At 49.4% G+C, this 12,053-nt stretch overlaps 1 protein-coding gene across 2 annotated transcripts in view; it reads right to left on the reverse strand.

Moving 5' to 3' along the window:
• IKBKB (inhibitor of nuclear factor kappa B kinase subunit beta) overlaps positions 1-737 on the reverse strand; it is a 44,060-nt gene extending 43,323 nt beyond the window's left edge. Inside the window, exons 1-2 of one of the 2 annotated variants that reach the window (XM_062213672.1) lie at positions 719-737; positions 69-191 (exon numbers count right to left, since the gene is read on the reverse strand). In XM_062213672.1, the coding sequence (XP_062069656.1) occupies positions 69-173 (105 nt within the window). In that variant the 5' untranslated portion in view covers positions 174-191; positions 719-737. Of the gene's footprint in view, positions 1-68; positions 192-600; positions 665-718 lie in introns of those variants that run through there. The other variant, XM_062213671.1, reaches the window with a different exon arrangement.
• Between the last annotated feature and the right edge of the window lie 11,316 nt (positions 738-12,053).

The raw sequence follows: 12,053 nt of genomic DNA on the forward strand, positions 1-12,053 counted from the left end.
AAGGCCGCGGCCAAGGGGAGGCCCCATCCGTGCAGAGCAGGGTGGAGCCAAGGCTGCGGGAGCCCTACCTGATTGTGCCAGCGCATGACGTTTCCGAAGCCCCCAGTTCCCAGGCGTTCTTTCATTTCCCAGGCCCCGCAGGTCTGGGTGGGCAGCGAAGGCGACCAGCTCATGCTGACGTCCTGTTAAGTCTGTAAGGAATTTGGGGTGGAGTGGGGGCACAAAAGGTTAAAGTGCGGGCACGAACAGCTGAACTGATTTTCATTTTTGTCCAGAAACCGGGTCATATGGGCGGTCGCTCTGTTTGGGGTCTTTCCCACCCCCAAAGTCACCCCAGGGAGGCGATGCTCCACGCCCACAGCCACTCCCCGGACAGCGGCCACGGGCGCCAAGCGGTCACGCGTGTCCCCAGCCAGCCCGGCCGCCCCGCGCGACCCCCACCCGCAGCGGCACAGCGCGTGCGCGCCGGGAACCCCGACTTCCCGCCCACGCCTCTTCTCAGGGCCGGGGTGGGGAGACAGGCGGGAGCCCCCCGAGCGAGCACCCGCCCGGACGCGGGGTCTGTGGGGGGCCGGGGCCTGCGCCGCCCGCGGGACTCACCTGTCGGCGGGGACGCGGGGCGGGGGGCCGGGCTCCCCGGGGCTGGGGGCGCGGGGGCCGGGGGGGCCACACGGGGGGCTCTGACACCCCCCCACCGAAGACATGAAAATGCGGGCACCTTAAACCAGCCAGCCCAGCGCCACTTCCTCAAACACTTCCTGCCCTGACGTCACGGGCCACGTGGCCGCGCCTGCCCCTAGGCCCTCAGCGCGGGGACCCGGCGGGCGGCTGTCTGGGAGCCCCTGGCGGCTCTGAGGGCGCTGGGCCCAGGGTGCTCCCGGGTCCGAGCGCAGCCCCGCCGCGGCGCTGCCGGGCTTTCGGCGGGGAAGCGTCCCGCCGCCGCCAGCAGGCCGAGGCGCCCGTGCCGGAGCCGCCCTCCCGGACTGCCCGGGCCGGAGGGCCGGCGCGGGGTCGGAGCACGCCGCGGGCCTCGGGGTGGCGCGGCGCGCACCCGCGGAAAGAAAAGAAAATCCTTTTGGCCCCAGCGCGCGCCTAAGCCCGAGTTTCAGCCCCCTGACTGGGGAAATGGTGGGGGAGGCCCTCAGCCTGGCGCTCCTCTCTCATCTGCTTCTCGCTGTTGTGAGGAGAGGGCGTGCATGCATTTTACTCAAGCAGGAAAAACCGTGTTAAGGAGACCCGAGGGGGGCCGGCGCTGTGGCACCGCGGCTTAGAGACCCGGCTGCTCCACTTCCGATCCAGCTCTCTGCTATGGCCTGGGGAAGCAGTAGAGGATCCAAGTCCTTGGGCCCCCGTGCCCATGTGGGAGACCTGGAAGAGGCTCCTGGCTCCAGATCGGCGCAGCTTCAGCTGTTGCAGCCATCTGGGGAGTGAACCAGCAGGTGGAAGACCTCTCTCTCTCCCTCTCTCTCTCTCTCTCTCTCTCTCCCTGTCTCTGCCTCTCCTCTCTCTCTGTAACTCTGACTTTCAAATACATTAAAATAATAAATAAGTAAAGGACAGCTGAGGAGGATAATACTCACCACAACTCCAGGCACGGCCCTAAACTCTGTTCTTAAACATTTCTTTACCCAACGCTGTGGCAGCCTTACCATTGCACAATACCACATTGTTGCCATCCCATTTCGCAGGTGGGAAAACAAGCTCCGCGTAGAAAAAGTCTTTTATGCCTCAGCCACAGAGCCACTGGTACACGAACCCAAGCAGCTGGTTCCCAGGTCTCACTGATGATATTAGGCTGTGTGCTAAGAAGCCAAGAAGGCAAACTGGATTTGGAGTCCAGACAGTTAACTGCCCACCTCTGATGCGTAAAGCATACCTCTCTTCTCAAAATGTAGGTTAAATCGCATGAAATCACCCTTTTCTAGGAATCGGGAACAGTGGAAATGCGAGCCACCAAGAGCAGAGTTTCCATCTGGTTTGGCCTCACAGTGGGAGGACGGGAAGGCACACAGGTCACAGACAGGAGTGCCCGAGGAGCAGCACGGGGGTCCTGGTCAGAGGCGCCTCCCATCCAGAGATTGACGCCAGCTCTTAGGGACAGGTGTGCCCGGGGCTGAGGCAGGCACGGTCAGGATGAAGAAGCACCGTGGGTAAGCAGTGGTCAAAAACGTGGAGCTGTGCCTGGCCTGACTGGATGTGATGTGTTTCTTTAATAAATACAGTTTTAAAGAAAAACGTTTATTGAGCACCTATGTGTGCTGGGCACACAGAGTCTGTTTCCTGGGTGGTGTCCGGAAAGGTTTCTCTGAGATCCCTGTCCCTGAGAGCTTTACGAGACATCCACTGATAGGAGTACTGTGCCACTGCCATTTATGATTTCTTGGCTGAAATATGTGACATTTGTTCACCTTCTATAAATAACTTTCAAAAAAGAAAAAAGTTCTTATTTTGCTCAGCTAAAATACTTGATTTTTCAACTGAACTAAATCTGTCTGATAAGGCCTCATGTCCCTACGTTATGGTGTGTTTTGGATTCGGGAAGTGAACCAGCAGATAAATTAATGATGGCCCGGAAAGGGTCTCTGGATTTTATCATGTTCCAAGATATTTATCATCTTAAGCCCCATTTTTCAGCCAGATAACAGCTGTCCCAGATCCTGCTGTCATGATGTGAGCAGACTGTTGACAGAAGATATTTGAAATGCACCAAGGAAACACTTCTATTTCTTCCTGCTTTGAGGTTGAGCTCGCTTTAAGCTCTGTCTGTGTGGTAATCAAGAAATACTGAGCAGCCCGGATGTCTGGAACAGTTGTCAGCAGCACTGACCCCAGGGAATCCAAGAAACATAACTCAAACTAGAGGTCTCTGGAATCTTCTAGGACGAAGGAGCCTCCGAGAGCTGGACCAGACGATATAAAACCAGATGCTAATTGTTCTGCTGTAGAGACGTTTACAGCACTAGAGATGAGGATAAAGTTTCTGAACATTGTTAATTTTATAATGAAATCTAATTCCCAGAATAAGTCAAAGATAACGATCCTCTTACTCAGTCTCTTTGTGTCATCATTTGATTAAACTCTGCTGTCTTACCTTGTACTGGCCAGGCAAAGCCTGAATGAGGAAAGGATTGTTTTCTACACAATCTGGGAGCTGACTCATAGTAAGAGGAGCCAGCTTTCGAGATAGGAAAGTAAAAGAACAGACCACTCGACAGGGAGGGTTTCCCGCCCTTGAAGAGAAAACCGGGCCCAGGGTTTCAGCAGTTCCCTCGCAGTGTTCCAGATTCGTTTTATGGAAAGGGAGCTGCAAGTAAGGACTTGCTCCTTGGACAAACTTGTACTCCACTGCCAGAAAAGTTGTTTAGTTGGAAAGCAAGGAGAAATCCCCCTTTCTCTAAGTGTTCATGGGAAACACAGGGTTGGGTTGCTGGAGACGGATGGTGGGAATGCAACTTGGTCCAGATCCTGTGGGGCTCAGTGCAGTGCTGGCTGCAGAAGAGGAAGAAGAAAAAAAAAAAAATGCTGCCAACTTATATCTCAGTGAATGAACCTGAGCCAATGGTGAAACTTTAGAACTAGCAGAGCCAGACAGGCCACCATTGTGCCCTATCCAAAGGGTACATCAAGGATCCGGGGCCCTGAGTCACCCTCCCAAGGAGTGATATCTTGGGGGAGGGAATCACCTGACAAGCCACCTTTATTTCTATACACATGTGTTTTCACTCCAGTAAGTTCAAATTACAGAGTGGGAAGTTGCTATGGAGCAGCTGCCCCATCTTTGGCTGTGGTGGCAAGGGGCTAAATACAGGCAGGGGTGGTTCCTAGCTTGCCTTACTTCTGAGCTCCAACTTTTGCTCCAGGGTAGCAAAGATTTTGTGTCCTGCTGCACCAAATGTGCTCAATACAAATTTTGTGGCATGGATAAGGGAACTGGCCAATGCAGGGACAGGAGAGGCTACATTCTTTAATGTTTGTTTACAGCTGCTCTCTAGAATCTGCCCTGCCGGCCCTCATCCTGGCTCTGTTGCAAACCCTGGGCAGTTGTTTGAATCTCACTGAATCTGTTTTCTCTTCTGTAAAGTGAGGCATCATGGAACCTATTCCTTGGGGCCAGCACTGTGGCATAGAGGGTAAAGCTGCCACTGCAGGCCGGCATCCTGTATGGCCGCAAGTTCGTGTCCCAGCTGCTCCACTTTCAACCCTGCTAATGTGTCTGAGAAAACAGTGGAAGACGGCCCAGGTGTTTGGGCCCCTGCACCTGCATGGGAGACCCAGAAGAAGCTCTAGGCTCCTGGCTGCAGATCGGCCCAGGTCTTGCCATTGCAACCATTTGAGAAGTGAACCAGCAGATGCAAGACCCCTCTCTCTCTCTCTCTCTTTCTGTGTGTGTGTGCGTGTGTGCTTCTGCCTCTGTGTCTCTGTAATTCTACCTTTCAAATAAATAAATAAATCTTTAAAAAAATCTACTCCTTGTGGTTGTGTGGTTTAAGTGAGCTAACACACAGAAGTACAAAGCCTGGTGCTTATTAAGCCCTCTTAGAATAGTGGTGATTAGTGTTGTTTTTTAAAGGCAATAACTCAGAAGACAGCTGAGGTCCCTATCCTTTGTGATTCAAGTTGGTGGGCTCTCCCCTCATAGTTCAAGACCCACCTTCCTTTCCCTTCTCCCCAGGAACAAGGACCAGAGACTGGTGTGTGTATAATGATGGGTGAGGTAGGAGGTGGGCTTATCACTCGTCTTCGACTCTGATCTATGCTGGCTAAATCCTACTTGAAAAAAAATATTTAATTATTTATTTGAAAGACAGACAAATAGAGAGGGCTCCCACCTGCTTGTTCACTCCTTAAATGCCTGCAACAATCCGGACTGTGTTACTGTTGCTGGGAACCAAGAACTCAATCTAGGCTTCCCACACGCAAACAAGAGCCAGAGACGGATTTTGAATTAAGGCCTCCAAACAGGGGCCTCTGTTCTTGCTAATCCTCCCTGCCCTTTCCAGGTGGGTCCTCCCCTACCACAACTGTTAGTTTGTCACCATAGTCTATCCCAATCCTTCACAGCATGTGTTAATTTTGATAGGATATTTACTGTGTGTGCCGGCCTCCCCAATACTGTTGGCGCTCTGCCTGTTGATTCCGCACCCAAATATCCAAGAAGCAGCAAACACTTCCTGGCCATGTGGTCAGCACTTGGTCATTATTTACAGGAGGAATTCGATCCATTTCTGGATGATTTCACCGTCCCAGGCTGGTAGATCCTGTTCCCTACTCAAATATGGAGGTCGGTCCTCCTCCTTGATTTCATCTAACAGTAATCCATAGAAGAACTTGGCATTTGACAGACTTTACCAAAAGTTTGGAGAGGTGTGATGATTTACAACATGGTGTCACACGTAACTTAAAATTAAACATGGGGCCGGCGCCGCGGCTCACTAGGCTAATCCTCCGCCTAGCGGCGCCGGCACACCGGGTTCTAGTCCCGGTCGGGGCACCGATCCTATCCCGGTTGTCCCTCTTCCAGGCCAGCTCTCTGCTGTGGCCAGGGAGTGCAGTGGAGGATGGCCCAAGTCCTTGGGCCCTGCACCCCATGGGAGACCAGGAGAAGCACCTGGCTCCTGCCTTCGGATCAGCGCGGTACGCCGGCCGCAGCGCGCCTACCGCGGCGGCCATTGGAGGGTGAACCAACGGCACAAGGAAGACCTTTCTGTCTGTCTCTCTCTCACTGTCCACTCTGCCTGTCAAAAAAAAAAAAAATTAAACATGGAAGTGAGCATTTGGTGCACAAGTCAAGCTGCCTCTTGGGGTGCCTGCATTTCGCATTTTTGTTTCTAAGATTTATTCGAAAGGAAGAGTTAGAGAGAGAGAGAGAGAAAGAGAGAGAGAGGTTTTCCATCTGCTGTTTCACTCCTCAAATGAAGCCAAGCCTGGGCCAGGCTGAAGCCAGGAGCCAGAAACTCTAACTCGCTCTCTTCCTCGGGTGGTGGGGCCCAAGGACTTGGGCCATCTTCTGCTGCCTTCCCAGGTGTGTTAACAGGGAGCTGGATCAGAAGTGGAGCAGCAGGATGTGAACAGATGTTCATCTGGGACGCAGGCATTACAGACGGTGGCTCAGCCCTCTGTGCCACAATGCCTGCCCATGCACTCAGTGTGGACTGCCTCCGTTCAGGCCCTGCTCTGCTCTGGATTCAGCCTGGGAGGCAGGAGATGATGCCCTTGCTACTCACCTGGTTCCCCACATGGTTAGACCTGGATTGAGTTCCCAGTTCCTGGCTTCAGCGTGGCTGAGCCCTGGTTATTGTGCGCGTGTGGGGGTGGGGGTAAACCAGCAAATGGGAGAACTTACTCTGTCTCTCTCTCTGTCTCTGCCTTTCAAACAAATAACAAATGGATAAGTAGATAAAATTAAACAGCAGACAATTTCTCTACAAAAGTCCCCTTGTCTATGACTGGGGCCTCAAGGCTCCCAGGTGGCCATTCTCTCCCCTTGTCCAACTCCTCTGGCCTCCTGCTCCTGAACACAGAACCAAATTCCCTCCCACTTCTCTTGCAGAGCAGTCAGCTCTCCACGGCCACCTCTCTCAATCTTCGCAGAGACAGAACACAGATTTGCTCCCTAGTGTAAGAAGGTGAAGTGAAGTTCAGCAGCTTCACTTTGATTTTGAAGCCCTTAGGCGGTGCACCTGCTTATTGGCTGACTGCCCATTCCCCAGTGCAACACTGTAGCTCTCCAAGTTGGCAACCTCTACTCCAGTCCTTGGGCCTCCCCTTTGCATGGCCAAAGACCTGGGTTAAATAAGCAACTGTCCACACTGCGTCTGATTCCTTTCTCTGTCTCTGCTCTACTTGCCACTCCCTAGTGATATAACTTGAATGACACTTCCCCTTAGAAGGTAGAAACACTGACATATTCTAGATAATGTCTGGTGGCTGCTAACTAACATTTCTTTCTTTCTGTTCCTCCTCCTATTAAGGACTCACTGCCAGCCTGAGTCCATTTGCCCTGGTCCAGTGGGAGGGCCAGTGAAATAGATCAAATGTGGCAGCAGCCAGAGGAAGAATTCTCAAGGATAAAGAAAATTAGCTTTGACGTATTATATTACCAGAAGACAAATGATTTAAACACATAGACAATCTCCCTCTTTCAATTTATTTAAAAGATTTATTCATTTATTTGGAAGGCAGAATTACAGAGAGGCAGTCAGAGAGAGAGAGAGATCTTTATCTCCTGGTTCACTCCCCAAATGGTTGCAATGGCTGGAGCTGGGTCAATCTGAAGCCAGGAGCCAGGAGCTTTTTCTGGATCTCCCACGTGGGTGCAGGAGGACCATCTCCTGCTGCTTTCCCAGGCCACAGCAGAGAGCCGGATTGGAAGTGGAGCAGCTGGGTCTCAAACCAGCACCCATATAGGGTGCCAGCACTGCAGGTGGCGACTTTACCAACCACGCCACAGCACTGGCCCTCTATTTCATTTTTTAAAGAGATTTATTTTTTATTTGAATGGCAGAATGAGGGGGGTGGAGAGAGAGACAGAGATCTTAATCTGCTGGTTGAGTCGCCAAACAGCCATAGCAGCCAGGACTAAGGGACGCTGAAGCCAAGAACCAGGGACTCAGTTCAGATCTCCCAGGTGGCTGCAAGGGCCCAAGCACTTGGGCTGTCACACGCTGTCTCCCAGGTGTATTGGCAGGCCGTCGGATCAGACGCAGAGGTGGGGCTCATTCCAGGCACTCTGGATAGGATCTGGGTGTCCCGAGTGCTCACCTGGCTGCACCACAGCTCTTGCCCCTTTTGGCTTATCTTCAAATATCAGTCTACAGAGGCGTAGTTTACATACATTGAAATTTACCAATTCTAAGTGTGCGATTTAATGAGTTTTTGACAACTGCCATAGCCTGTAACTGTCAGGGGAATTGCTGTTGCCCCACCGCTGTCAGTCCCCACACCCACCCCTGACCCCCAGCTCCTGACATCCGCTAGAGCTGCAGTTGGTGTGTTATCTGGTTCGGTCAACTTTAATTTCTCAGCTACAATTTCTAGAAAACTCCTGGGGTGTGGCCACACTGCTGGGTTGGGCTGGATTTCTCATACCACAGTCAGAGGGTGGGGGTGACTGGACGGCTGACCCAGCTGGGAGGGGCCAGGGGCAGCTGCTCAAGGATAATGCAGGGCTGACCTGGTCATGCAAGAAAGGGCTGCTCGCAGCTGCGGCTGCAGGGGCTGTGCCGGGAATGAGGAAGAGAGAGAGAAAGGGGAAAAAACCCGAGTTTAGAGGGTGGGAGGGTGGGGAAGCCCACAAAGCCTGAGAAGACGAGAACTTCAAGGAAGTTCTAACTTCTGAAGCCTAACTTCAGGATCAGCTCTGCTGATTCTACGGTCAGACCAAATCTGCCTGGCCCAGGGCTCTCTGCGCGCTTTCCCTTGTCAGTGTGTCTGTCTCCCCTACCTGCTGGTCCCAACCTCTCCTTCTCTGCAGGAGGCTGCCGGCCACTCTCAGGGCTGCTGGGTCACGGGAGAAGCCCACAAGGTGCCGCCCTCCCCCCACCCCAGATAACATTGTGGGAGACCAGAATATGCCACCCCAAAATATGACCCATTGGTATGAGGATTTTAAGATTTAGTTTATTTGAAAGGCACAGTAACACAGAGAGAGAAGGAGGGAGAGGCAGGAGCAGGGCGAGAAAGATCTTCTATCCGCTGGTTCACTCTCCAAATGGTCACAATGGCCAGGGACAGGCAGGCTGAAGCCAAGAACCAGAAATTCCATCCAGGTCTTCCATGTGGGTGCAGGGGCCCAAGCACTTGGACCATCTTCTGCTGCCTTCCCTGGTGCGTTAGCAGGAAACTGAATGGGATGCCAGCATCACAGAGGCAGTTTAACTTGCTGTACCACAACTATGAGTCAAAAACTGTAAAAAGAGACGAAGATGGTCGCCATATAATAATAGAGACAAATGAAGCAATGGGTATATATATATATATGCACCCAACACTGGAGCACCAAATTCTATAAAGAAAACATATTAGATTTGCAGGGTGAGATAGATAATAAAATAATAGAAGCAGACTTCATCATCCACATTCACCAATGGAAGCCATAGACATTTCTAGAACATTTCATCCAACAACTTCAGACTTCTCTTTCTTCTCATCAGCACATATGCTAGCCACAGGGATAAATCTCAAGAAAATTTTTATACGATGGAAATCATAGCGTGCATTTTCTTTGACCACAATGGAATAATACCAGAAACTAGCAACAAGAAGAACCTAGAAATTTTGCAAATATATGAAAGTTAGACTACATTCTCTTGACCAACAAATGAAGAAATTAAAAGGAAGTTTTAAATGGTCTTGAAACAAATGAAAATGAAGACACAACATACTAAAAACTTGGGATATAGCAAACAGTATAAAAGATGGAAGTTTATAGAAGGGCTGACATCATAAAAATAAAAACATTTCAGATAGACAATTTGAGAATGTAATTCTGAGAACTAGAAAAGCAAGAATAAATCAAACCCTAAATTAGTGGAAACAGTAAAAACTAGTAAAGCAGAAATAAACAAAATAAAGGCTAAAAATATAAAATATCAATGAAACAAAGAGTTGCTATTTTGAAGAGATAAACAAAATCAACAAACTTTATTTAGGCTAACCAAGAAAAAAAGAAAGAACACACAAAGAAAGATGAAGAATCAGAGATGAAAAAGGAGACACTGCAGGTGAAACCACAGAAATACAAATCATTAGAGGCTATTGTGAGCCAACATACTGGAAAAGCTAGGAGAAACAGAGAATTTCTGGATACGCATCATCTATCAAAATTGAGCCCTGAGGACCCAGAAAATCTGAACAGATCAAAAACAAGTAACAAGATTCAAATAGCAGTAAAAAATCTGTTAACAAAGAAAAGCTCAGGACTGGGTGGGATCACTGAATTTTAACAAACCTTTTAAAAAGACTAACTTCAGGGGCCAGCGCTGTGGTGGCAGGTAAAGCCACTGCCTGCAGCATTGGTATCTCATACGGATGATGGTTCAAGTCCCAGCTGCTCCACTTCTGATCCAGCTCTCTGCTGTGGCCTGGGAAGGCATTGGAAGATGGCCCAAGTCCTTGGGCCCCTGCACCCATGTGGGAGACCTGGAAGAAGCTCCTGGCTTCTGGCTTCAGATCAACGTAGCTCTGGCCATTGTGGCCATCAAGGGAATGAACCAGCGGATGGAAGACCTCTCTCTTTCTCTCGCCCTCTCTCTCTCTCTTTCTGCCTCTCCTTCTCTCCATATAACTATGACTTTCAAGTAAATAAATAAATCTTAAAAAAAAAAGAGAGAGAGAAACTACTAGGAGAAAACATAGGGGAGATGCTTCAGGACACTAGTCTGAGCAAACGCACAGACCCAAGAGCAAAATAGACAAACGGGATTACATGCAACTAAAAATCTCCTGCACAGCAAAGTTGAGAATATCCAGGCTGCATAAGGAATTCAAATAATTCAATAGCAGAAACCCAGTTGTAAAATGGCTAAATACTTGAATAGACATTTCTTCAAAGAAGTTCTACAAATGGCCCACCAAAAAAAAAAAAGGTGAATCAAAACAACCATGAGACATCATATGCCCCAGTTCAATTGGCTAGTGCCAAAAAGACAAAAAAAAAAAAAAAAAAAAAAACCGCTGGCAAAGAAGTGAGAAAAGGTGACTCTTCATTCAGTGTTGGTGGGAATATGAATTGGTGCAGCCGTTTTGGAAACAATATGGAGTTTCCTCAAAAAATTAGAAGTATAGCTATCATATAACCCAATAATCCCATTACTAGATATACATTTAAAGGAATTGAAATCAGTATGTTGAGGAGACATTTATACCGCTATGTTTTTCCAACATTATTCACAATGGCCACGATATGGAGTCAATCTGGGTGTCCATTAACACATGGGTGGTTGAAGCAAATGTGGCATATATACCCAATGGATTATTATCCAACTACAAAAAGTGATATTCTGTCATTTGCAGCAATTTGGATGGAACTGCAAAAGATTGTTAAGTAAAGTAAGTCAGGGACATGAAGACAAACACCCTGTGTTCTTATTTACATAGAGGTGATCTTGTAGAAGCAGAGGATGGAATAGTGATTACCAGAACCCTGGAGATATGAGGGAGGGAGGCATGGAGTGGGGATAGTTAATGGGTGTGGAAGAGCAGCTGGATTGGAGGACTAACTCCTCGTGCTCTGTAGCACAGTTGGATAACTACGGTAGTCAAAAATTAATGGGATATTTCTAAATAGCTAGCAGAGAGGTTGAATATTGCTAACCCAAAGAGATAATAAATGTCAGAAGTGACAGCTAGTATCTATCATCGTGCATGCACGCATGCCTTGAAATGTCTCACCACACCCATAAGTGTGTATAATTACTGTATGTCAATTAGAAATAAAAATATGGGCCGGCGCCACGGCTCAACAGGCTAATCCTCCGCCTGTGGCACCAGCACACTGGGTTCTAGTCCCGGTTGGGGCGCCGGATTCTGTCCCAGTTGCCCCTCTTCCAGCCCAGCTGCCTGCTGTGGCCCGGGAGTGCAGTGGAGGATGGCCCAAGTGCTTGGGCCCTGCACCCGCATGGGAGACCAGGAGAAGCACCTGGCTCCTGGCTTCGGATCAGCGCGGTGCGCCAGCCGCGGCGGCCATTGGAGGGTGAACCAACGGCAAAAAGGAAGACCTTTCTCTCTGTCTCTCTCTCTCTCTCACTGTCCACTCTGCCTGTCAAAAAATAAATAAATAAAATAAAAATGTGTATTTAACAAAGACATGAGTGATTGGAAATAGATTAGATATTTTATCCATTCAGTTGGTCTGTGGAAGATTCAGATGGCTGCTAGGTGTCTGCTCATCCACTAGTCTGAACTCTAGTCCACAGCTTCCATAAGGGTGACCTCTGTAAATGTTCAGGAGCTGGAAGTGATAATTAACCGGATTCGATCATTACGCACTGTATCCAGGCACCAAGTTAACACAGTTACCCCATATATATGTTCTACTATTACATGTTAACAAA

Source organism: Lepus europaeus, chromosome 16, assembly GCF_033115175.1.
Source record: "Lepus europaeus isolate LE1 chromosome 16, mLepTim1.pri, whole genome shotgun sequence".
Taxonomy (NCBI): domain Eukaryota; kingdom Metazoa; phylum Chordata; class Mammalia; order Lagomorpha; family Leporidae; genus Lepus; species Lepus europaeus.